This window comes from Nerophis ophidion, linkage group LG10 (assembly GCF_033978795.1).
Source record: "Nerophis ophidion isolate RoL-2023_Sa linkage group LG10, RoL_Noph_v1.0, whole genome shotgun sequence".
Lineage (NCBI taxonomy): Eukaryota > Metazoa > Chordata > Actinopteri > Syngnathiformes > Syngnathidae > Nerophis > Nerophis ophidion.
Window position 1 is genome coordinate 24,503,499 of NC_084620.1, and position 27,248 is coordinate 24,530,746.

Consider the following 27,248-nt stretch of genomic DNA (forward strand, 5'->3'; position numbering starts at 1 on the left):
CAGATCTGCAGGCTAACACAAAAAGTAGACTTTGCAAATTTCAGTATTGTGAGTTGATTTATTTGATGTAAATAAAATATTGAATAAAGATTTTGAAAAAATGTGATAAATGTAAAATTTAAGGCTGCTGAGCAGATGTAGACAGGTTTGGGTGTCCACATGTGTCCGGTAGTGATGGTTGATTGTTACCATGGTGACAATGGCTATTTTAAAAGACTGTTTCCTTGATACATAATGTTTGTTCTCTGTGTCATTTTCTCTTTTGCATTGTTGAAATAAGAATGATTAAAATACAAACCCCGTTTCCATATGAGTTGGGAAATTGTGTTAGATGTAAATATAAACGGAATACAATGATTTGCAAATCCTTTTCAATCCATATTCAGTTGAATGCACTACAAAGACAAGATATTTGAAAGTTCAAACTTATAAACTTTACTTTTTTTTGCAAATAATAATTAACTCAGAATTTAGTAGTTGGGAAAGGGCATGTTCACCACTGTGTTGCATCACCTTTTCTTTTAACAACACTCAATAAACGTTTGGGAACTGAGGAAAGTAATTGTTGAAGCTTTGAAAAAGGAATTCTTTCACATTCTTGTTTTATGTAGAGGTTCAATCATTCAACAGTCCGGGGTCTCGGCTGTCGTATTTTACGCTTCATAATGTGCCACACATTTTCGATGGGAGACAGGTCTGGACTGCAGGCGGGCCAGGAAAGTGCCCGCACTCTTTTTTTACGAAGCCACGCTGTTTTAACACGTGCTTGGCATTGTCTTACTGAAATAAGCAGGGGTGTCCATGAAAAAAAAGGCGCTTGGATGGCAGCATATGTTGTTCCAAAACCTGTATGTACCTTTCAGCATTAATGGAGCATTCACAGATGTGTAAGTTACCCATGCCTTGGGACTAATGCACCCCCATAACATCACAGATGCTGGCTTTTGATTTTTACGTTGATAATAGTCTGGATGGTTCGCTTTCCCTTTGGTCCGGACGACACAATGTCGAATATTTCCGAAAACAATTTGAAATGTGGACTCGTCAGACCACAGGACACTTCTCCATTTTGCATCAGTCCATCTAAGATGATCTAGGGCCCAGAGAAGCCGGTGGCGTTTCTGGATGTTGTTATAAATGGCTTTCGCTTTGCATAGTAGAGCTTTAACTTGCAATTATAGATGTAGCGACAAACTGTATTTAGTGACAGTAGTTTTCTGAAGTGTTCCTGAGCCCATGTGGTGATATCCTTTAGAGATTGATGTCAGTTTTTGATACAGTGCCGTCTGAGGGATCGAAGGTCACGGTCATTCAATGTTGGTTTTTCGGCCAGGTACATGGAGTTATTTCTCCAGATTCTCTGAAAATGTTGATAATATTATGGACCGTAGATGTTGAAATCCCAAAATTTCTTGCAAATGCACTTTGAGAAATGTTGTTCTTAAACTGTTTGACTATTTGCTCACGCAGTTGTGGACAAAGGGGTGTACCTGTTTTTATACCCAATCATGGCACCCACCTGTTCCCAATTAGTCTGCACACCTCTGGGATGTTCCAAATAAGTGTTTGATGAGGAATCCTCAACTTTATTGGTATTTATTGCCACCTTTCCCAACTTCTTTGTCTCGTGTTGCTGGCATCAAATTTTAAAGTTAATGATTATTTGCGGGGAAAAAAATGTTTATCAGTTTGAACATCAAATATGTTGTCTTTGTAGCATATTCAACTGAATATGGGTTGAAAAGGATTTGCAAATCATTGTATTCCGTTTATATTTACATATAACACAATTTCCCAACTTATATGGAAACGAGGTTTGCACAAACAAAATCAGTGCCGTAAAATAATTTGACAGGAAGTGGTGCAGTCCTCGGGCATGCATGGATTGATCCTGTCTTCCAGTAATGACATTAGCACGCTAGCAAAAATACTACGTTATGTTGACACGGCGAGAATACGTCCCAACAGTATTAAAAGCTCTATAGTCATTTATGTCGTCTATACGCCCAACCCTGGTTGTAATATCTTAATATACTAAATGTATCAAACACAACCCCTACTGTGGGGCGGATGCTCCCATCGCAACCGCCTTTAATGTTAACTTCTATTTTGGTAAATATTTTTAATTGTTTTTCGAAGTGACACATTACCACTGTAACCCGTGACTGCCTTAACATTGTTGTCCAAACATTCCCATCCAATCATTAAAGGCCTCAGCGTCAATGTGAGGAGATAACCTCTGGCCTTAGAGGTCAAGTGCCGTCCGTCAGCATCTTAAAACTTTCTCAGTGATGAGTCAGACATCCTGAATCCTGGAATTCTCTTCTCGCTCTTGCTGATGCAGGACATTTTTCCTCGTTTTTTTCGATTTGAAAGCAGACATTTAATGAGGGGAATGTCTGTTGTTTGCTGTCTCTATAGCATGTAGCATGTTTAGCTAAAGCAGTTTGCATGATTGACAGGTGTCCTCTTAGCCTGCTTGACCTCCTGAGCTCAAAATCCGGCGAGGAATGACGGGTTTTGAAACGCAAAGTGGGGTGGGGTTTATCTCAGCGCTGACAGACGACCGTTCTCTTTCGTAGTGCCGATGAGCACTTTGGTGCTTTTAGAGAGTCAGACGAGTGCCGCGATGGACGCCAACATGTCTGTTTGGTCCTCGGTGGCCGTGACCCTCAACCTTTGAGAACACCGCTGACAGACGGCTGTCAAAGTGATGTTTTTTCATCAAACACCTGCTGACTCCAGGAGCTTCTGCCTTTTAAAAAGTGATGACTGACAGGCCGCCAACATGGTGTCTTTACCTGCTTTTAGCGACCTTTAACCTCCGGCTGTTGGCATGAAGGGAAACTTTTAGGTCTGATGACTTTCACTTTGTGCTGTTGAGACATTATGTGCGTTTGCGTGCGGGCAAACACGCGCACACAGCCTGTATGGTTTTGCAAACAGCTTTAATTCGTAAATAGAATAAAAAGACTACCAATTAGTCCACAAAGTGTGCATGTTTATGTTTTCGTCTACATCTATCCTACTTCACCAGCCGCCGTATTGTAGCAGTAGCAGCTAGCGACGGTCATGTTGACCGCGGCGACAACTTATAATGTGAAAGGTGGCAGGAGTTGACGTGTTTTCTATGTGATGCTGTTGCTGTGGAGATAACTTTGATCTGTTACCGGTTGTAAGCGAGGAAAGTTGGAGGTCAAAGGTTGAGGTTTTGTTGTTGTCACTTGTGTATTTCTTTCATGTGCGATTTTCCCCCCTTCCCACCCACCCACCCCACATGTGGTTTCGCTCTCCATCCCTCCACATCCCCCTCGTCCTCTCTCATCCCTCGCTCACATATGGTTTCTCTCTTGTGTGTTTGGTGTTACCCTGAGTTCACTGGGGCTCCTGCCTTGTATGTGGGTGCATGCGTGTGTGTATGTGCACGTTATGCAACAATGTGGGTCACTTTAAGGCCGATGTTGGTGTCCCAATACTCTGCTTACCCTTGTGTCTGTCTCTCGCTCTCTCTCTGTGTGTGTGTGTGTGTGTGTGTGTGTGTGTGTGTGTGTGTGTGTGTGTGTGTGTGTGTGTGTGTGTGTGTGTGTGTGTGTGTGTGTAGCTGCTGGAGCTGTTCACGATGTGGGACTGGTCCAGCTACTTGGCTGACTACGGCAAAGCCAGCTGCAAGTATCTCCGCGTGAACCCACATGCCGCCCTGGCCCTGCTGGAAAAGTGAGTGTCCTTCATCATTCATCCTCTTCCTCAAGTTCTGTACTCTCCTCACAGCTCTTCTTCTTTTATCTACTATGTTTGTCGTGTACTGGCAGGTTGTTGAACCCGTGAGTATTGTGTGTTGCCCGCTGATTACTGCAGTGTTCAGCTAACAGTGTGAACACGCGTGGATGCTGTTTATAATGCACTTCTGTACATATACTTGGAAATTTAATCTCACTCAGAAGTGGGAGTTAAAGGCCTACTGAAACCCACTACTACTTGACCACTCAGTCTGACAGTTTATATATCAATGGTGAAATATTAACATTGCAACACATGCCAATACGGCCTTTTTAGATTACCAAATTGCAATTTTAAATTTCTCGCGATGTATCCTGTTGAAATCGTCGCGGTATGATGACGCGTATGATAACGCTTGCGTTTGACGTCTCGGGTTATAACGGACATTATTTTCCAGCCCGATCCAAGCTATTAGTAGTTTGCTTTAATCGCATAATTACACAGTATTCTGGACATCTGTGTTGCTGAATCTTTTACAATTTGTTCAATTAATAATAGAGAAGTCAAAGTAGAAAGATGGAGGTGGGAAACTTTTAGCCTTTAGCCACAAAAACACAGCCGGTGTTTCCTTGTTTAAAATTCCCGAAGATTAAGCTTTACAATGGATCAGAGTGGTCAAGCGAACATGGATCCCGACTACATGTCAACCGGCAGTTTTCGGTGAGAAAATTGTGGTAATAAGTCGCCTCTTACCGGAGACATCAGCGGAGCTTCCGTCCTGCTGTAGCACCGTGACTTCACTCAGAGACTCTGGCGTCAACACACCTGTGGCCACACCTCTCCGAATTTCAGGTACTATTTAATCTCACTAAAACACTAGCAACATAATAGGTGGATAAGGGATTTTCCAGAATTATCACTCACACTGCAATCGACTTTTTTATTTTTACTTTTTTTTTTTTTTTCTAGTCCTTCCCTCTAAATTTCCTCATCTACGAATCTTTCATCCTCGCTCAAATTAATGGGGGAATTTTCGCTTTCTCGGTCCGAATAGCTTTAGCTGCTGCTGGCTATGATTGTAAACAATGTGAGGATGTGAGGAGCCCTACAACCCGTGACTTCACGCGCGCGCACATCGCTTTTTTATTAGCGACCAAAAGTTGCAAAATTTATCGGCGTTGTTATGTACTAAATCCTTTCAGCAAAAATATGGCAATATCGCAAAATTATCAAGTATGACACATAGGATGGACCTGCTATACCCGTTTATTTCAGTAGGCCTTTAAAGGGGCTGCTTGCAATCTTTACACCAGGTTTATTCAACTGGCGGCCCGCCACATCTTTTCATTTGGCCCACCGAAATAGGCTGGATGAAACCATTCAAACTAGCGTTGTTCTTGTATGCAGCACTCCTGCCATCCTGCAGGGGGCAACAGCGAGGTATGTGTCACAATGAAGCAACAATGGGGTAATGGCATTATCGACTCTGAAATCTAAATTAATAACCAACATCGAAAATTTTGTGCATAAAGATAATTAGTTTGATTGTTATTGAAATTGCTGACTTTGTGATGTCTTTTGTATTCACGGTCATAACTCTCTGACAGTCAAACCTCATTTAATACATCCATTCATTTGTTTTCTACCTTCTGTCCCTTTCGGGGTTGCGGGGAATGGAGGCTATAGCGTATCCCAGCTGCACTCGGGCAGAAGGCAGGGTACATATGTAGAGCTAAATTTGGCCAGTAAAGAGGTATAACGCTGCACCTCGTTTATTTGTGTTGCGCCACAATTGTTGTGTGCAATGTGTGCTCTGGATGTTGTTTAATTTCTATATGTGTAAACATCTGTAGTTTATTGTGTGAATATATTAACACTTAACCTTACATTTTATTTATGTAAAATACACAATGTTCTGTAATGCTTATTTTATGTTTATATTTTCAGCCTTACAAACCTAAATGAAGGAAGAAGTTTAAAGAAATAAAACTAAGGAAGGGAAAATAATTCAAAAGAAGGAACATCAATCCCCAACAAAACTTCTGGACCTTCTGTTTCTATGTTTCTGTGTATTTATTAGCGCAGTGTGAAAGCTGATGTGTTTACTTTGCAGTTAAGTTAACACAGTCTCAAAAGAATATGACCTACGGAGGCTTTTTCTGACGAAACATCTACATGTCAATGTCCGGCCCTTGGGCTGCTTTACACGGATGCTGAGAGAGCACTAAATTTAAAATGTGTTTCGAGGGTTAAATGCCACTATCTTACAGCTTTGGGCACGTAATGCCGTAACTACGCCCGTACGTAACACATGTAGGTCACTTTATTAGCACAAAGACACACCACAATACAAGCAATATAAACGTTTGGCAAGATCATAAATGTACTCTAAGTTCCACATAGAAAGGATGGACTATAAAGTCCTAGTTGGATATGTTTGGGAAATGGGTCATATTATGTAAAACCAACCTATTTCACCTGCTGGTACCTATTTTTGTGTATTTAGGATCCCCATACTTCCCAAAGATGTGAACTCAAACCATGGAGGCCTGGTGGAGATATTAAACAATCTCGCTTTTTTGCCTTAATTATGTCAGCGTATATCTCCGTATATAGTAGCGGTTTACCCTAAGAGCTTTGCATGTGTCTGCTATTTTTATTCAGTTGTAGTCAGTAAGTACTTTATTTTTTCTCTTGCCTCTTGTTGTTGGGAAGACTAGCTCCTACATGCACATGCAAATCCTCTGCTGTTGCCTTCTTGAACTAAAAAAAAATAGCGCACAGTTCTAACTTTTATCTGTCCGTACACTCCATACGGAAGCACTAAGAACTACAACATGGCTAACAGGGTGAAGACACAGTCGGAGGAGTCTTGGCCTGGAGGAGGCCTCAGAAGGGTAAATAAGAACGCGAAACGGCGCACACTAACGAAACGGCTAGTAAGCGGCTTGAAGATGGTCGCTAGAACAAAATCCATACAAAATCTTGACCAAAGCACCACCTTTACATGTTATGTAAACCACAATGAGTGTTCTAAATGTAAAAAAACAAAAACAAAACATAAAATCACCCTTTTAGAAACACATATTAATTTGTGAGTTTGAAAAATGTAACTAAGCTAGGTGCAAACAGCCTCTTTAAAGGGGAACTGCACTTTTGTGGGACTTTTGCCTAGCGTTCATAATTATTATGAAAGACATGACAATGGGTGGATTTTTAATGCATTCTAAATATGAAATAAATGTGATCAAAAGTCTATTTACAATGGAGCGTACGGGAGCTGCTCAGTTCTGCTTATAAAGCCTCTAAAAACATCTAAAGTCCTCCATTAAGGTTTTATATACATGATGTAGGTATATATGTAACGTAGTAACGGTCACGTTTATAATAACATTTAAGGAAAACTACTTACTTAGTGCAATGAATGAGCTGCATGGGCAGGTAATTTACCTTATAAACATCCTAAATTAAAATCTAGAAAATAGCACAGCTTTTTTTGATTAAAATTAGTATTTTATTCTGGAAAAAAACAGCATTATTTAACTTGCATATCTTAAATTAACCAGAATCTTTAAACACAATTTTCTACGTGGGAAAAATAAAATATCCTTTTTGAATAGTTATTTTCTCAATTTTGTAAAGTTTTTAAAAACAATGGACAAAAATACATTACTCATGCTATAATAAGATTAGTCAATGACTAAAAATAAGTAGATAGCTCTTTAAACTAGGTAGCTTTCTAGAAAAACAATTTTAAATCTTGCCAAGTGGCAAATAATTTGCAGTTTATAAAACAAACTTAAACTTGTGAGTGCCACCACACTTAATAGTTGCAATCTAGACTGTATTTACGGAAAAAGAGGGACCAAGACAAGGTAAATATTTTGATCATCATTTTGGGTAAGTGCACAACAACAGTAACGGGTTTGGGACAGCACTACACAGTCACACTCAGCACATGTATGGAAGGAAGTGTACTGATGGAAGTATTAGGTAGTTAGTAATCACTTACTATGTGGTAAGAATTTAGAGACGAACAAAGCTATTTTTCCACCTTTAAAAGTTAAAGTACCAATGATTGTCACACACACTAGGTGTGGTGAAATTATTTTCTGCAATTGACCCATCACCCTTGATCACCCCCTGGGAGGTGAGGGGAGCAGTGGCCAGCAGCTGTGCCACGCCTGGGAATCATTTATGGTGATTTAACCCCCAATTCCAACCCTTAATGCTGAGTGCCAAGCAGGGAGGTAATGGGTTCCATTTTTATAGTCTTTGGTATGACTCAGCCGGGATTTGAACTCACGACCTACTGATCTCAGGGCGGACACCCTACCCACTAGGCCACTGACGGAGGCCCAACACAGTTCTGCTTGTTTGTTCCACTTTAACAAGTTTTACTTGCATAAATAACCTCATGCTAGTACTCGTTATCTTCATGTAACTGAATGACGCCTTGATAAACAAGTGACTTACTGGACTTTATGAACTCATTCACATGACAAAAGCTAACTCGTGTGTGTGTGTGTGTGTGTGTCAGGATGCGGGAGAGCAGCAGGAAGAACGTTGTCTTTGCTCAGTTCCGAAAGACGGATCGGGACAGGCAGAAACTGATCGACACCATCATCAAGCAGCTACGCAATGTCATCGCACAACAGCAGCACACCTGAGAGGCCATGCCTCTTCAGCTGTTTCCCCCTTTGGTCTTCCTCACTGTGATGGCAATAATGTATGTATGTGCGTGCGTGCGTGCGTGTATGTGTGTAAGTAAAGGAATGCACTTAGGTGTGAGAAGGGAAAGTGTAATTTGTAGTAATAGAACATGACTGGTGAGGGAAACATTCTGTGCCTAATAAATAAATAGAAATATTCAATACTAATCTAGTTGCATCTTTCTTCAAACTTCTGTGTCCTAATGGAGCGTGGACTCACTGTGCCAACAAAAACCTTCCAAGATGACAAGATTTTCGCAATAAAAGCCCACCTGCGTGCACGAGGACACACAGAGCCTTAATGAAGATGGATGAGACAGCGCGCACACGTCGGCAAAGCTCCCGCTTATCGATGAGCGCGGCGGGTCAGAGGTTACAGAAAGAACTGTGGGGCCGCTTTTATTTTGGCGGCACTGTAATCACATGTGTGCCTATCACTTCTTGTGTGTGTGCGTGTGTACGCACATTTACTTCATGCAAGCCGCCAAAGGCCCATCAAAACACCTCTGCTGTAAAAGGTTGTCACAGGGTCACGTGAAATTGAAAACATGGTTGCACACACACACACACACAGTAGACGAGTGTGTTTAAGTAATGTCTTAAGAGCTTAAATGGACATAAGTGGGGAATGTAAAGATAAGACGTCTTTACACACACACACACACAAAAAGCTAATTAAACTAGGTTCCACACAAATACGAGGTAAAAGCCTAGTGACAGCTTTGGAACGTGCAATGCAGTGTTGTTCCACTAGACGGCGACATTTAACTGCTGCCCAATACGCGCAGGGGCTGGTGTGAGGGGGGAAGAGTTTGTGCGCGCGTGAAACACCTGTGCACACGCAGGTCACGACCCCCAGTCTGGCCGCTGTTACGTAACACACAATAAGCGCTAAGACATTAAACGTGTTGGTCTTCAAGACGGAGAAGAAAAAGACCAAGAGAGTTTGGCCCCCGTGACGAACGTTCACTAAATTGACTTTGTTTCCACGCACTTCCGGTGTGCAGGTGACTAGTTCAAGTGAGTGGGCTGGGTGGGGGCGTGAGGGGGTCGTCCGGGAGCTGAAGGAGGTGGAGCAGAGGGGCGGGGAGGTTTTTTTTTTTTTTTTTTTTAAAGTGGGGGGGTGGGGGGGGGGACCTTGGCCGCTGCCTCCTCGCTATATAAACACTCATTTGACTGGCGCACACACGCACAGTTCACACACGCGCACACACACACGCGCGCGCGCGTTGCCTCTCTCAGCATCCTCACCTTCTCCTTCTTCTCGGCCCACCTGGAGGCAGGGGTGCGTCCACGGGAGACAAGAGCATGAGGTGGTCCATGTGTTAGTGCCCCCCCCTCCATCCTCCCCCCCCCCCCTCCCAGGAGAAGCGTCCACCAGCATGTTCGTCAGCTTCGACGCGCTGTCGGCGTTGGCCACGCTGGCCGCGTGCGTGCTGTGCGTGGCTCTGCTGCTCGCCGTGTGTCAGCAGCTGTGGCAGCTCCGATGGACGTCCACGCGGGACAAGAAGTGCAAGCTGCCCATGCCCAAAGGCTCCATGGGCTTCCCCTTCATCGGAGAGACGTGCCACTGGCTCGTGCAGGTAAGACTTCATTGGTTTGATTGACAGGCCGCAGGAGGCGGAGGATGTTCTCATTAAAAAAAAAAAAAAAAAAAAGTAAATATAAACGCGCATGCAACACTTAGAAGATGCAATTATTCAAATATTCTCAGCGTTTTTTACTCAACCCTGTAGGTTTTTTTCTTGATTAAAAATAAATGACACATTCCAGAATTAGACCATGAAAAAAAGCTTTTGCTGACATGTGAAGGAAAACTTGTCAGTCAAAATTTGCCAAAGTTAGGATATGAATAATTTTGGGCAAGATTGTGTGACAAAAATTATGCGAAATACATGACACAGTATATGCGTGATGTATAAAAAAGTTTACTTTAAATCTGTTATTAACGAAATATTAAATTGTACATTGCAGAAATAAATACATTGGCTACACGCTTCGTTTCTAATTTAAAGCATTCATATTCATTATTTTTTTGGACAATTTAAACTGAATATTTTTTTAAAAGCATCTAGTATTCATTCATCTTTCAAACATAATAGTGTATAATGTGTGTACATTAATCAATTACCATGAATTGATTAACGTGGACCCTGACTTAAACAAGTTGAAAAACTTATTCGGGTGTTACCATTTCGTGGTCAATTGTACAGAATATGTACTGAACTGTGCAGTCTACTAATAAAAGTCTCAATCAATCAATCAAAATACACTACAGACCTGTGGATTACACTAATGCCTACTACATCAATGACATATACCCTTATACATTCACAGCAAATTACTGGCTAACAATTGCATCACTTTCACAACATTTACAGTATTTTACTGTGAAATGTGTGAAATTGCTGTTAAATATAAGGGTAATGTCCTATTTTTTTATTTTGTTGTAATATTACAGTGAACATTGATTACGGTATTTTACTGTTATATTTACATTGTATATATGACATATGAATGTCATATGTATGACAGAGTATTAGTATATATGTGTTTTTTAATATATACCGTATTTTTCGGACTATAAGGTGCAGTTTTTTTCATAATTTAGCTGGGGGTGCGACTTATACTCGGGAGCGACTTATGTGTGAAATTATTAACACATTGCCGTAAAATATCAAACAATATTATTTAACTCATTCACGTAAGAGACTAGACGTATAAGATTTCATGGGATTTATCGATTAGGAGGTATAGCATGTTCTATATGTTATTTGAATGACTCTTACCATAATACGTTACGTTACCATACCAGGCACCTTCTCAGTTCGTTATTTTTGCGTCACACACTTACTCAGCCTGTTGTTCACTATTCTTTATTTATTTTAAATTGCCTTTCAAATGTCTATTCTTGGTGTTGGGTTTTATCTAATATATTTCCCCCAAAAATGCTACTTATATATGTTTTTTTCCTTCTTTATTATGCATTTTCCGCAGGTGTGACTTATACTCCAAAAAATACGGTATATGTGTGTGTGTGTGTGTGTGTATATATATATATATGTATATATATATATATATAATATATATATATATATATATATATATATATATATATATGTAAATGTAAATGTCAAACAGTATGCAGTACAAGAGGCAGTCAGTTTGCTGCATGCCATCATTTAGTCAGATGCAGACACCTGCTAAAAGTTTGGATTGCTCCACATGATGTGTATGTCCTTGTCCAGCGTGCATGAGGAGCATTAACTGATGGTGCAAACGTGTCATTGAAAGCATCGCTGGATTTTCCTGTTGTCTTCAGTCCACACTAAACACTTTTTTCTCGTCCTCATCATGTTTTAGAAAACACCTCAACATTCATGTAGTCCACGCACACTCACAGGCGCGTGCACACTGTGTTTATTTTGATGGAAAGGCCTAAAACGTTCCAAAGAACGTGTCCTTCAGTTGGCATCTGTATAAACCCAGGCTCCTCCCCCAGATAGAAAGGCATTGATGATGGTGGCCGGAGTCGGGCATTGGCTCAATCATGTCAATCAATCATAGTTGCTCCTACTGTCAGTAAGCTGTGAGATAGTAAGAAGCTGCCGATGCTTTCAAGGCCCGTAGGAATGTGGTGCATGAGTAGAAGGTGAAGCCCAGAGACGAAAAGACAGCAAGTAGAAGCTTCCATGGACTCCCGCAGAACTTCTTGCTTTAGTGGCTCACACAGAGCCAGGATTGTGTGGCGGGTGGCTTCATCTATACAAGGTTCCATCATGCGGTTCGGCCCGCATAGTTGTGGTCACGCACACACACACACACGCACACACACACACACGCGCGCACACAGCCTACGTCTTTTCAGCGTGGGATTCTAGAGACGCGTACTCGTCCTTTACGTCTTCTTTTTTGCTTTGATCCAGATGTTGGAAGTATGATACATTTTCACAACAAAACCTAGAAAGAGTAAGAACTACTTTATGTGGCGGAGGAACGTCTGTGGTGCAGTGTGTGTGTGGGGGTGAGGGGTATTAGTGGGGGTCCCGGGGTGAGCGCTTAGAGAGTTTTGAACAAGCATAATCTCCTTTTCTAAAATGTCCCCAGGTCAGGGGCCAGAACTCCCTCTCTCTCCTCCGCCTCCCTCGCTCGCCCTCGCCTCATTCTACTGCTCTTCTTCCTCTCAAGCGTCTCGACCTCCTTCCTTCATCTTCTTACAAAGCAGCGCCCCAAACTCTTTACTTCTTTTCTTTCTTTGCTCCTTTATTTCTTTACTTATTTTCTTTCTTTGCTTTCTCTTTCTCTACTTCTTTTCACTACTCACTTCCTTTACTCCTCGTCCTTCATTTCCTTAATTTTTCTTCCTTACTCCTTTTTTGTTACCTTTTTTACTACTTTTTTGTTACTTTACTTCCTTTACTCCTTTTTTGTTACTTTTTTTTACGCCTTTGTGTTACTTTAGTTCCTTTACTTCTTTTTTGTTACTTTCTTTTACTTGTTTTTGTTACTTTACTTCATTTATTTCTTTTTTGTTACTTTACTTTCTTTTACTCCTTTTTGTTACTTTACTTCTTTTCCTTCTTTTTTGTTAGTTTACTTTCTTTTACCTGTTTTTATTACTGTACTTTCTTAGTCCTTTTTTGTTACTTTACTTTCTGTACTCCTTTCTTGTTACTGTACTTTCTTTTACTCCTTTTTGTTACTTTCTTTTACTCTTTTTTGTTACTTTTCTTTCTTTACTTGATTGTTACTATAGTTCCTTACTCCTTTTTTGTTACTTTCTTTTACTCCTTTCTTGTTACTTTACTTCCTTTACTCCTTTTTTCTTGCCTACTTTCTTTATTGATTTTTTGTTACTTTACTTTTTACTTTACTTCTTTATTGTTACGTTACTTTCTTTACTCATGTTTTACTACTTATTTTCCTTTTTTTTTACTTTACTTATACTCTTTATTTGTAACTTTACTATTTTGTGACATTTCTTTACTCCCTTAAATCTTTTTGTAACTTTACTATTCTTTTTCCTTTCTGTTTTTGTTTCTTTTTTTTAACTTTATTTTACTCCCTTAGTCTTACTTTGTTATTTTACTGATTTTTTTGTTTATTTCATTTCCTTCTTTTGCGTTACTTTCATTTACTTCCTCACTTCTTTTCTGTACTCATTTTCTTCCCTTTTTTCCTTCTTCACTTTACTTCCTTACTCTTTTCCTTTAATTTATTTATTTATTTTCTCTATTCTTTCCCTTTACTTCCTTAATTCTTGTATTTCCTCCTTTTGTTTCCTTCTTTTCTCCCCCTTTCCTTCTTTGCTTCCTGTCTCTGTTTCTCTGATGTCACGCCGTGACCGCAAGGCGACACGGGTCATTGTCGGGTCCGGGCCTTGTCTCAGCATTCAAGTACAAGCACACACACACACGTGCGCACACACTTACAAACACCCACACCCACACAAACACACAGAGGTTCACTGGCATCTCTGGCATCGTCTGAATGATTGACAGCTCAAAAGAGGCAAGGAATTCCCGAACAGCCTTTGGCTTCCTTCTCTCCTTTCCTCCACCTCTTCCTCCTCGCTCTCAGTTTCCATTTTGAACTTTTATTTCACGCTTTTGCACCTCATACTTGCCTCTCGTGCGCATCGTTGTACACGCCAAAGCTGAGCGGCTGACGCATTGTCTGGCGACACCTGCTGCTTTTATGCCGGCCAAATAAGTCATTAGTTAGTTTTTCATTTTGTCGTTGAGTCAGTCACTCGGTCAGTCAGTTCTCTCGTTGGCTGGTCGGTATGTTTATATGCGAAACAATTATTAAAGAAAAAGCTTTTATCCGTCGTTCTGTCAGCCAATTAGTGAATTTATCAGTTGGTAGGTTAGTCGGTCGGTCAAATGTCAGTTATTTAGTTAACAATTGTTAGGGTCGGTTGGTCAGTCAGTATGCGTATGTGTTAGTCTTAAAGGTTTGCCCACATTTGCTGCTACTGTCACCCCTCCTGCACAGAAACCCACACCTGCAAAGCATCACCATGATATGTCGACACACACACGCAGATGTAAGTCAACATAATGAGCTGTGTTTTTTTGTCAGGTGCTAATAAAAGAGTCATTTGTTGGACATTTCCACAAGGCTACAAAGGAGACATTTATAAGGGAGAGCGCAAGTTCGCCAACGCCAACAGAACAGGGCAGTATTTTTAGCGTCCCACGGACACTGGGCGTGTGCACGGACACTAGAGAGATGTTCTACAAGATGGGCAAATAATTACTGCTGACATACACAGAAAAGACGTCAGTTGCCCACATGCCGCCGTCGTTAAGAGACAAGCGGACACGGCCGCTGTGACCTCGCCGCTATAATTTGACTGTGTGTGAGTGTGTGTATGTGGTTATGTTCTCTTGCAAGAGAAGTGTGGCGTCATTACATCACAATTTTTCCATGCTTGCTGTGTTCATATTGGCAGATTTGGGATAGAAAAAGGGGAGTCCACTTCTCACCTTTTACGCAAAAATGTCATCCAGACCACACACACAAACGCACGCACACGCACGCACGCGCGCACACACACACGCACACGTTTAAGGAACGAGGAATAAGAACATTTTGTATAGACATGAGAACATTTCGTATCCTGCCAAAATAACATGTATGAAAAAAAAAAAAAACGGAAGAAAAGAAGTAGAACATTCATAGTACACACACACACGCACACACCAATCTTATGTTGTATCTTGGAGTGTGAAAGGGAGCCTTGTCTGGCTGCCCGAGGAACTCCCTGCCACTGTGTGTGTGTGTGTGTGTGTGTGTGTGTGTGTGTGTGTGTGTGTGTGTGTGTGTGTGTGTGTGTGTAGTCAGACATACTAGAGCACTCTACATCCATGTGGCAGCAAAATGTACCTTGGAAAACAACACACACAGACACACACCCTGAGGATTCCAGAGGCCAGTCAGCAACCTGTGTGTGCGTGTGCGCGCGCGTGTGTGTGTGTGTGTGTGCGTGTGTGTGTTTGTGTGTGTGTGTGTGTGTGTGTGTGTGTGTGACTGTGTGTGTGGTAAAAAAAGGAAGTGTACAGGAGCTGTGAAAAGACTTGAGCTCACTAGTGTGAAGGCAGCGAGAAATTCTTAAAAAAGTGCCAACATGGCGAAAGAATGCATAACATTTCTCTCACGTCTCAGTGGCGACTGTCACTTTCATGAGTGTGCTACTGCCCAAGCAACAACGTCAACAACTCGTCAAGGCGAACATGCGAGACAGGTTAGCAACGTGACGCAGGCCAATGCTAACTGTTAGCAGCGTGCAGCTGTGCTCAATTTGAAGCAGCCATGTTGCTTGAAACACATCTCTCTCTTGAATTGAATAATTCTGTCAGTGCACTTCAGTGCATGGTACTTACTTTCTAAGTGTGTGGATTTTGAGAGTGTAGTGCTGTTCCAAATCCATTACAGTCATTTTACACTTATTGGAATGACAATATTTACCTTTCTCTGTGTACCCCGCCTTCCGCCCGATTGTAGCTGAGATAGGCGCCAGCGCCCCCCGCGACCCCGAAAGGGAATAAGCGGTAGAAAATGGATGGATGGATGGATAGTTATGTCACAAAGATGGCGACGATAGGGGATGGAACGTGTCTCTCTGGACACTATGAGCATTCTGAGTAGACAGTATACTGTATCTTCAGGCATAGAAAATGTCAGCGAAAACGCGGATGTCCGCGTTTTAAACATTAATTTTTGCGTCAAAATATCACTTCTGCGTTTTTTTTCATGAAATATAAAAAAATAACAGCCATACAAAATTAGTTTAATGCTCCCCTTAGCCGCAGGTACTAACTGTTCTTCTTCCCAAAATGCGTCTCAAATGGCAGGACACGTAGATGATCAGAAATGATCATCTACCATGAATTGATTAATGTGGACCCCGACTTAAAGGCCTACTGAAACCCACTACTACCGACCACGCAGTCTGATAGTTTATATATCAATGATGAAATATTAACATTGCAACACATGCCAATACGGCCTTTTTAGTTTACTAAATTGCAATTTTAAATTTCCTGGGAGTTTATTCGTGAAAACATTGTGTAATGATGACGCGTACGCATGACGTCACAGACTGTTAGGAAATATGAGCGCCGCACACACACACAGCTAAAAGTTGTCTGCTTTAACCGCATAATTACACAGTATTTTTGAGATCTGTGTTGCTGAATCTTTTGCAATGTGTTCAATTAATATTGGAGAAGTCAAAGTAGAAAGATGGAGTTGGGCCTTTAGCCACACAAACACACGGTGATTCCTTGTTTAAAATTCCCGGAGTTGAAACTTTAGTATGGATCACAGCGGTCAAGCGAACATGGATCGCAACCGGATGTCAACCAGCAGGTTTCGGTGAGAAAATTGTGGTAAAAAGTCGCTTCTTACCGGAGATCAGCTGAGCTTGCGCCGTCCATAAAGCTGCCGTTGACTTCCCTGAGACACTGGCGTCAAGACACCCGTGGACACACACCTCCGACTATCAGGTACTGTTAAACTCACTAAAACACTAGCAACACAATAGAAAGATAAGGGATTTCCCAGAATTATCCTAGTAAATGTGTTTAATAACATCTGAATCCATCCCAATGCAATCACGTTTTTTTTTTTTCTCTAGTCGTTGCTATCAATATCCTCAAACACGAATCTTTCATCCTCGCTCAAATTCATGGGGAAATTGTCGTTTTCTCAGTCCGAATAGCTCTTTTTGTTGGAGGCTGCCATTAAAAACAATGTGAGGATGTGAGGAGCCATCAACAGGTGACGTCATTGTCTGCGACTTCCTGTAAAGGCAGGGCTTTTCTGTTAGTGACCAAAAGTTGCGAACTTTATCGTCGATGTTCTCTACTAAATCCTTTCAGCAAAAATATGGCAATATCGCAAAATGATCAAGTATGACACATAGAATGGACCTGCTATCCCCGTTGGAATAAGAAAATCTCATTTCAGTAGGCCTTTAAACAAGTTGAAAAACTTATTCAGGTGTTACCATTTAGTGGTCAATTGTATGGAATATGGACCGAGGATGTTGTTGTGGTTTGTGCAGCCCTTTGAGACACTGGTGATTTAGGGCTATATAAATAAACATTGATTGATTGATTGATTGATTGATTGATTGATACTGTGCAATCTACTAATAAAAGTTTCAATCAATCAATCAATCAAAGTTTGCCGGTCTTCGCCTGCGTTCGTTCTCCCAGCAACAACGTTGACGGCTTTGTACTTTGCTTCTAATCTTACTAGGATGATTACAATCTGAACACTGTTAGTTTGGAACAGATTGTAGTTCCAAAGCATTTATTAGTAGCCAGCAAGAATGTATATTTTTGAAGTGACAGATGTAAGCAAAGTTCACAACAGCAGAAGTATAGCCAAGTCATAACAAAGACTATAAAAATGGGATCCACTACCACCCTGCTTGACACTCAGCATCAAGGGTTGGAGGTTAAATCACCAAAATTATTCCCGGGCGCAGCCGACACTGCTGCTCACTGCTCCCCTCACCTCCCAGGGGGTGATCAAAGGTGATGGGTCATTGCTACAACTATTTCGTAAACCACCAACTCGGCGAGTCTAAATAAAAGAAAGCCTATGTAAGGAAAACCCAGAAGAGTTAAGCTTTTATCAAAGGCAGCAATCATAAATTAATATTTCAGCAAACACACAATGTTGACATCTATAGTTATATTTTGAAAAAGATAAGGAAAAACACGCTACTCGTAAACGGTGCGTGCAACAACAAACATGGCAGTAGATGCAAAATTTAATCATGAGGTGCAGCCTTACCCGAGCAAAAATGATGCTTAATTTACCCGGGAGAGTCTTGATATCAATTTACTTGACCCAGTCACACACAAAGAATTTTAGACCTGCATACTTTTCCAAGTTTTCATCTGTTTTGTCGGGTAGAATGACGTCTTGAGCACCAGAAATTTTGACGGATAATCCTTGATATCACTGGTCAAATCTTTTAATAAAATGTAAATGTTGTCTTGTTTTTCTAAATATTTTCTTTCGGGGCTTGCATGGCAGCATTCTGTGCTGATAGAAATGTTCTTTTTTTTGTCAGTTTTTCTCAAAGGGTGCTCAGACACCTGATCTTACACTGTACACTTCAGCACGCAAAAGACTAAGCACGCTAGTGCACTAATTGAGACAGTCCATGTGCTGGTCTCTGTCTGATAGGCTGCTCTAGAGTATCACACTTTTTCTATCTCTCTCTCTCACACACGCACACACACACACACACACAGTCCTAGTAGCGTGTGTGTGTGTGTGTGTGTGTGTGTGTGTATGTGTGTGTATGTGTGTGGACACCAGGGTCAAACCAGTTAGTGTTGTCACAGCGATTCACAGTCGGGCCTCTCCATGTTTGTTTACTTTGCACGTTTTTGTGAATTTTATGAATTTACTGCCAGTGTGTGTATGTGTCACCACACACATGTGTGTGAATAACATGCTTGTGTGTAACACGGTAAGCACAGACACACACACACGGGCCATTTACAGTGACCGCGCCTGCTTAGAGGTCAGCTGACTGACTGGAGCGGCTCCAGCTCGGCTCCTGCGAGGCAGATCCACAAAAGGTGTCCATTGTGGTCTGACGAAGGCTCCAAACTGATTCAGTTGGCTGCTCCCTACAGGGTTCCGGCTTCCACGCCTCCAGGAGGAAGAAGTACGGAAACGTGTTCAAGACCCACCTGCTGGGCCGCCCGCTGATCCGGGTGACGGGCGCAGAGAACGTGCGCAAGGTTCTGATGGGCGAGCACACGCTGGTGACGGTGGACTGGCCGCAGAGCACCGCCGCCCTGCTGGGACCCAACTCACTCGCCAACAGCATCGGCGACATCCACCGCAAGAGGAGGAAGGTCAGTTTCGGCGCCGTCATCTTGTGTCAAAAGAATTAGTGATGAGCTGTTTCTTTTCTGCTGCACTTAATTCCTGCCTGACGCCGCCCATTATCTCACTTTCCTCCGTCTTTTCCTCGCCAGGACCATTTCAGGTAATCAGCCACTTACTGCCATTATCCCCTCGTCCCCAGGGCGCATTCTTTCCTCACACACAATCCGCTGCGTTTCCTGTAAGTCAGCTTTTCACTTTGTCCCTTTGGCTTCTCCGGGAGGTGGGCGGGGTCAGCTGCCCGGGGACGGCGAGGGGTTGGTTGGGTCTAATCTGGGCTCTGATCCCCTCGCGGCTCCCTAGAGACCCCTGCACTAACCTCATGTAATGACCCCTGATTAGGAAGGCACAAAGAGGGGCTTTCTGTGCTGCCCCCCACCCCTCCACACACACATCCCCCACCTCCCACCCTACGCACACACACACACACCTGAACATGTAGATGGAGGTGGCCGAATTGGAGACGAGGACAGGAAAGAGAACTCCACTGATGAAGAGCACACCGGCTCTGCGCTTTCAATAAATAAGGCTGCCACGTGGAAAGATGCCAGTAGAGGGCGATGCAACGCCCACTCTGTTTCCCAGCCACAGAAACACGTGCTTTTATTGTGAAAGGAGTGCTAAAGCATAATGGTACTTAAATAGCCACACTTGAACGTACATGTACATGGCTGTTTCACAAGTTCGGCTGAAGGGGGCGGGGCTTGGCGCGAGCGAGAGAGTTGGGAGGAGGGGGTGGAAGAAGAATAAAGGAGTCTTTACATGTCTGAGGAACCAGCGGCTCCCATAATTTAACACATATGGACGTTATTAGGACCACTGTGTTTGTGTGTGCGCGCCGTAGGCTACACAAAGACAGTCACGTTTTTGTGGTGCAGCACAATGACTGCTGAACAATCCACCTATCCAAGAGCGACACAGCTAAAACACACCTATTGCCAGTGTGGGTGTGTGTGTGTCTAAGCTGAACATCTCCACCATGGAGCACCTCAGCGAGGCGTGTCACCTTCCTCAAATGACGACAGAATGTGGCCAAAACCACGGCAACAAAAGCGGTGCAGACGCTGGCTTTGAGGTCAAAGCGTGTGCGTAATCCCCCGCAGTCGGGCTGGTGAGCAGCTCGTGTAAGACAATCCGTGAGCGGCGGCGGGGCCCACGGAGGAGACGCAGCATCGCTAATGTTTCGGAACCCTCTGGAACCATTAGCATGTTGCTAATGCTACTGTTGAAATGAAAGCATAAGGAACACTGACTGACACTTCATGTGTGTCCTGGTGCGCGCAGGTGTTCGCAAAAGTCTTCAGCCACGAGGCCTTGGAATCGTACCTGCCCAAAATCCAGCAGGTGATCCAGGAGAGCCTGCGAGTGTGGAGCTCTAACCCCGAGCCCATAAACGTGTACAGGTAAGAAGACCCACGCCAGGCCTCACTTTTACCCAAGCTTCTCCTAAGTGGCAATGCTTGTGTGGCGTTCCTGCAGGGAGAGCCAGAGGTTGTCCTTCACTATGGCGGTGAGGGTGCTGCTGGGCTTCAGGGTGTCCGAGGAGGAGATGAAGCACCTTTTCTCCACCTTCCAGGACTTTGTCAACAACCTATTCAGCCTGCCCATAGACGTGCCCTTCAGCGGGTACAGGAAGGTATCTGAGTGCGCGGCGCCGTCACAGAAAGCGTGCGCACGGAGACTGAGGGATACTATTTTTTTTTTGGTGCACAGGGTCTGCGAGCGCGCGACACACTGCAGAAGAGCATCGAGAAAGCCATCAGGGAGAAGCCGCTTTGCACGCACGGCAAAGACTACAGCGACGCTCTGGACGTCCTCATGGAGAGTGCCAAGGAGAACGGCGCCGAGCTGACCATGCAAGAACTCAAGGTCACACAGAAAGTCCACACACGCTTGTCCTTTCACTCATCAATCATCCGGCATGAGACACACACACAACACACACACACACACACACACACACACACACACACACACACACACACACACACACACACACACACACACACACACACACACACACACACACTGTGGTGTACGGCACACCCTCTGTTTACGTATTTAAGTCATTCTGTGGAAACTCAACTCTGTCTCTCCATGTGGTTTCTGGGTTAAGTCCGGGGCCAAAAATAAGTCAACACTCCCCCTGCGAGGGGTCTGAAAGAGGCCTCCTGTACACGCACACACACAAACACTGAACTGGGGAGGCCCTGTTGCAGAGCACGCATATGTAACACACACACAGACACAGACACACACTTTCACACACACACAACTTCCTTTTTTTCCCGCCAGGCAGCGACGTTAGCATGTTAGCATGAGTTCCCAAGCTGTTTTAGTGACCTAACAGCCCCTGTCCCCTCACAGGAGTCCACCATTGAGCTGATCTTCGCAGCGTTCGCCACCACGGCCAGCGCCAGCACCTCTCTCATCATGCAGCTGCTGCGCCACCCGCCTGTGCTGGAGCGACTTCGGGAGGAGCTGAGGGCGCGGGGCTTCCTTCACAATGGCTGTCTGTCCCCCGAGGGGGTGCTTCGTCTGGATACCATCGTCAGCCTAAAGTACCTGGACTGTGTCATCAAAGAGGTGCTCAGGCTGTTCACGCCCGTTTCGGGGGCCTACCGCACTGCCATGCAGACGTTTGAGCTGGACGTAAGTGAGCCAGACACGCTGGCGATGGCGTCCGTAAAGTTGATGCTCATTATTTTTTTCAACCTCCAGGGGGTGCAGATTCCAAAGGGCTGGAGCGTGATGTACAGCATTCGCGATACCCACGACACTTCGTCCGTCTTTAAGGACGTAGACTCCTTCGATCCCGACCGCTTCAGCCAGGAGCGCGGCGAAGACAAGGAGGGGCGCTTCCACTACCTGCCGTTCGGCGGCGGCGTACGCTCCTGCCTGGGGAAGCAGCTGGCCACCCTCTTCCTGCGCATTCTGGCCATCGAGCTGGCGAGCACCAGCCGCTTTGAACTGGCCACGCGGCACTTCCCCCGCGTGGTCACCGTACCCGTGGTGCACCCGGTAGACGGGCTGAAGGTTAAGTTCTACGGCTTGGACTCCAACCAGAATGAGATCATGGCCAAGTCGGATGAGCTGCTGGGCGCCACCGTGTGAAAGATGACGGCGAGCTCGCCCCTGAAGGAGAAGAGCGAGGAGGAACGCGAGGACGAGACATTTCTTTCTCTTCTCTCTTTGACACAAAAAAAGGCGGAAGGAGTCTTAATTCTCTTCCTCTTCCAGCTGGTTGACTTTCCTCGAAGAAAGGAAGAAGCTGCCAAAAAAGTTCTGCTCTAATCTGTCTTCTTCTCCAACTAAACACTAAGAAGATCATTGGAGCTTCTGGAAAAGCTGATATGGATCAAACAGGGTACAGGAGAAACACTTCTAATTGGGGTCCAATTAAGTGTTTGATGTCCCAAATAGTCAAATGTCTTGTTGTTCAATGACTGTAGGGGATTTCCTGTTCCTGATTGGCTGAACACAACCATGAAGCTGACGGCTAACAGCTAGCATCACAAACACTAACACACGAACAACAAAGCAGATTCCTTTGAATGTGGGCGGAGCTTAAACAAACTCCAACCAAACCAAAGCCTCAGAGGGACTGACCAATGAGGTTTGAGGGTCTCCACACCACTGAGTTGTTCATGTCGCTGCTTTCTTTCTTGTTTCTATATACGAAATAATGTATGTACACCATCTTTAAAATCAAATAGTCATCAGCCCAGTCAGCGTGTACATATATATATATATAAATATAAATTTAAGAAATAAATTTAAGACCTGCATCTTGTAAAAAGCAAAAGAAGCGTTATTTGTATTAGCAAGGCAAATGATCTACTACTAACCTAATATTAATATTATTATTCTTGTTTTTAGCTTGAAAGAAAATACTGCAATGGTGTAGAATGTTCATTGTTAAAAGTGCTGGCTGATGAAAAACACAAAACAAAACAAAGCACTTGGAGATTGGAATATTTTAGAAGTACTTTCCTTCAATTGTACATATTTGTATTTTTTTGTAACCTTGTTCAATGTACTCCTGTAATAAAACATGAAAACAAAAATATCTCAACTTTCCACTCCAACGTCAAGCTCAAATCTTGTTGGTCAAAGTTGGTTGTGTAACACCAAACTAACACACAGACGCACGCACGCACACATGAGTACACACACACACAACATTGCACACTTGGCTTGTGCAAAAGTCGGAAATGAACTAACAAATATTTTATCTTAAACACTAAAAAGAGAAAACACCTAAATTAAACACAAATTCCCTTTATTTTAAGTACTTGGTAAAAGTAAAGGATTGTGGGAAAATAATAAATAAATATTGAATACATAGACAAATGAGCAAGTAAACAATTATTAAATGCATACATTAAATGATAAATGGGTTGTACTTGTATAGCGCTTTTCTACCTTCAAGGTACTCAAAGCGCTTTGACACTACTTCCACATTTACCCATTCACACACACACATTCACACACTAATGGAGGGAGCTGCCATGCAAGGCGCTAACCAGCACTCATCAGGAGCAAGGGTGAAGTGTCTTGCTCAGGACACAACGGACGTGACGAGGTTGATACTAGGTGGGATTTGAACCAGGGGCCCTCGGGTTGCGCACGGCCACTCTTCCACTGCGCCACGCCGTCCCTATACAATACTACGTTCTCATAAATGACTAGTTAAGTATTTATTGGTTTACTTTATGAGATGAATAAGATTATTTTACAAATATTTATTTAATATTTATATAATGAAATGAAGTAGAAATTAGAGAAGGGATTTATGTCTCTTTGAAGGGAAACAGATCATAAGGAAGTGTTCTTTTCAAGGAGTTGTTCAAAAGACTGGGTCGTTGTTTGTTTTTTTAAAACGTTTTTGTTTCGTTAACAAGAAAAAAAATTGTTATCACAGTCCGTTTTTTTTTTACTGTGTTTATTATAAAGGAAAACAATCAACATTGTAGTTTTTAACTGTATTTTTTTTCATCAAGAACAACATTATTAAAGTATTTCCTGCTACAAATATTAGTCTCACCAACATTTCATGTCTGCAGCTGTTTTTACGCTGTGAAGTTCATATTTTTCCCTGTTGTTCAGCAATGTTTGCTAGCCATATCGAGATTCAGTATATGCTGTTGAATCTACAAGAGATTTATTCATCTACCGTAGTTTATTGATACTATTAAGCATATTTTCTTGATGCTAACAAATATCACCAAAAATATTAAAATGTGGTCATCTGTGTTGAATAAAGCACTTGGCTTTCCTGCACAACAACAACTAAGCTTTTAGTATCTGTTATGAAAATCGACAACGAAAATACAGTGAAATGGACCAACAATCACAATATGTATTACTAGGACTTAACCAGATGTTAGTTTATTTGCACAATCAGGTCTTCGCAGTTATATTTAGGTATAGCAGCCACAAAAGAAAACAAACTAATGCAATCTTTAGTCCTTTTCTTTATGTTTAGTTCTGCTTTCAAACACTACTAAATAGTAGAGAATAAACTCGACTGCATCACAGAAAGTTTCTCAAACAAACATTTTACAAAGTGATCGCTGCAGACACGAACATGGTCCCATTGTATTCCACAAGATGATGAAAGTGATATTTTTAAGAGTCATTCCCTTCGACACACTTCAGTTTTTTCCCCGACTCTATTAACTTTGAGACTCTATGAAAGCTTTTTATCTCTGCATTTGAACAATTGTAACGCCCAAGAACAGAACAGCCATACGGCATTTTCTACTCAAACTTTAGACTCACTCACTTGTTTTAATATTTCGCTCAAGCTGGTTGACCATCATGTAAATTAAGCCGTGGAGACGATAAACGGACTTGACGTCATATGCAACCCAGAAATACACCAAAATGATCAATTAAATTTGCATTTCTACTTCAATTCAAATTCATAGAATTGTATTAAGATTTAGAAATTCTTGAACGTGACAATATTCTTCCTGTTACGGTAATTATTTGAGTAATTCATCTGAATTGCAATGAAAGGAATTCCACTTCTTGTAATTTAAATTGGAATTTGAATTTTTCAAATGATTAGAAATTTTGTACAAGCCTGCTGCACTTCCGACACCTTAATACACACACAAACATATTTCACACACACTCAACGCATACACACTGACACATTCACACGTATACATACACCCATATACAAACGCACACACTAACTCACATATCAAGATATATTAGTTTAAATACATTCACGCACGCACACTTACACACAATAAAACACGCCAGACACAAACATCAACACACACATTAACACAAATGAATTGAAGTGAAGTGAATTATATTTATATAGCGCTTTTCTCTAGTGACTCAAAGCGCTTTGCATAGTGAAACCCAATATCTATGTTACATTTAAACCAGTGTGGGGGGCACTGGGAGCAGGTGGGTGAAGTGTCTTGCTCAAGGACACAACGGCAGTGACTAGGATGGCAGAAGCGGGAATCGAACCTGCAACCCTCAAGTTGCTGGCATGGCCACTCTACCAACCAAGCTATACCGCCCCGAAATGAAACACACTAACACACACGTTAACATGTTAATTAACACACGTGCACACTAACAAACACATTCGCACACATAAAAAAAGTCCACATGTGCGGGCACACAATAACATGGTCACACAAACACACACATTAAAACACTCACACTTACACGCACACCAACATACAGCCACGGCACACACATGTGCAATAACACTAACATGACCGTGTGCGCACACACTAAACATTTGCACACTAAACATACACACACGCGCAAACACACACGCACACACACAAACAGACTCAATAGCACATGCAGACAAACACACGCTCACAAATTAACACCCACTGATACACACAGAGGCCACATGACTTCACATGACACGTGACACCAGCTCACCTGAGATGCTGATGTATTAATTTTGTCTAAAGATGATGACCTATGACCTAGAGAAGCCAGCTGGGGTTGATGACATCACTTCATTGAAAAACGCAAGATGAAGAGAAAGTGAAAACGTGAAAGGGTATCCTTGAGATCAATAGACCAAAGTTAATGATTTGTGTTGTTCTGCGTCTTAACGCAAAGGACCAACATTAAAGAGTTAATTAGAACATTGGTAGAAAAAAGAAGAAAAGAAGAACATTGGTACTGTGACAGACTTGGGTTCCCTTGCTGCACCCATCTCATTCTTGCTACAAACCTTCTACTTGTCTCATCACTTCCATTCACATCTTTCACTTTTACTTATTTCTAGTCTTCAAGTCATTCTAATGAACAAAAAATAGACCCCATGGAGCCAAATAGTCCAATCAAAGACAAAAAGTGTTTACAGTGTCAGTCACACTGCTACTGTAAGTATAACGAAACAACAGTACAAAGTCGGATTAGCCGCTAAACTGCTGATTAAATGAGGACACCATTACGACATTACTATTTAGTCGGGTTGAAGAGAACCAAGGTCAGCAAGCTGGAGGTGAAGGGGTACATTTAAATGTAAAAAGACAGCCTTCCCAAAACAAACCGTTTTCCAGGCAAAGTCAGAAAGTAGATTAGAAATGTGATTGTGGAGCAAAAATGACACCAAGCATACCCAACACATATTACCTCGACCACAAGGAAGTTTGTTAAATGTAGATTAAAATCATAAGTCCCTTTATAAAGAAATTGTGCCAAAGTACAGACGAGGCGGCGTTCATGGGGCTTTCCTCCCTCCCCTTCTCCCCTCTTCCCCCTCATTGCGGTCGAGAGCCTTCAATAAAGATAAAAGTAATGTTAAATGTTCATTTGTCAATTTTGTTTGTCATTTATATGCATTTGCATTGTTTTGTGCGTGTAAGGCTCGAAATGATTGTCTTTAAAATGTGT

The 27,248-nt window shown here is 42.4% G+C and overlaps 2 protein-coding genes across 5 annotated transcripts in view; both read left to right on the forward strand.

The window, feature by feature from the left end:
- The window catches only part of exoc6b (exocyst complex component 6B), a 58,733-nt gene extending 50,136 nt beyond the window's left edge, over nucleotides 1-8,597 (forward strand). For both annotated transcript variants that reach the window (XM_061913063.1, XM_061913064.1), the window contains 2 exons: nucleotides 3,602-3,714; nucleotides 8,258-8,597. In XM_061913063.1, the coding sequence (XP_061769047.1) occupies nucleotides 3,602-3,714; nucleotides 8,258-8,387 (243 nt within the window). In that variant the 3' untranslated portion in view covers nucleotides 8,388-8,597. The remainder of the gene's footprint in view (nucleotides 1-3,601; nucleotides 3,715-8,257) is intronic.
- Nucleotides 8,598-9,613: 1,016 nt separating this feature from the next.
- On the forward strand, nucleotides 9,614-23,430 carry LOC133560499 (cytochrome P450 26B1). 3 transcript variants are annotated; one of them, XM_061913082.1, is made up of 7 exons: nucleotides 9,614-10,012; nucleotides 19,100-19,324; nucleotides 20,640-20,758; nucleotides 20,835-20,991; nucleotides 21,069-21,224; nucleotides 21,723-22,007; nucleotides 22,077-23,430. In XM_061913082.1, the coding sequence occupies exons 1-7, from the start codon at nucleotides 9,812-9,814 to the stop codon at nucleotides 22,467-22,469; spliced, it is 1,536 nt and encodes a 511-aa protein (XP_061769066.1). In that variant the 5' UTR covers nucleotides 9,614-9,811; the 3' UTR covers nucleotides 22,470-23,430. The 3 variants fall into 3 exon arrangements, with proteins under 3 accessions (XP_061769066.1, XP_061769068.1, XP_061769067.1); XM_061913084.1 differs by lacking the exon at nucleotides 9,614-10,012 and adding an exon at nucleotides 13,806-13,940; XM_061913083.1 differs by lacking the exon at nucleotides 9,614-10,012 and adding an exon at nucleotides 14,437-14,478.
- Nucleotides 23,431-27,248: the final 3,818 nt, after the last annotated feature.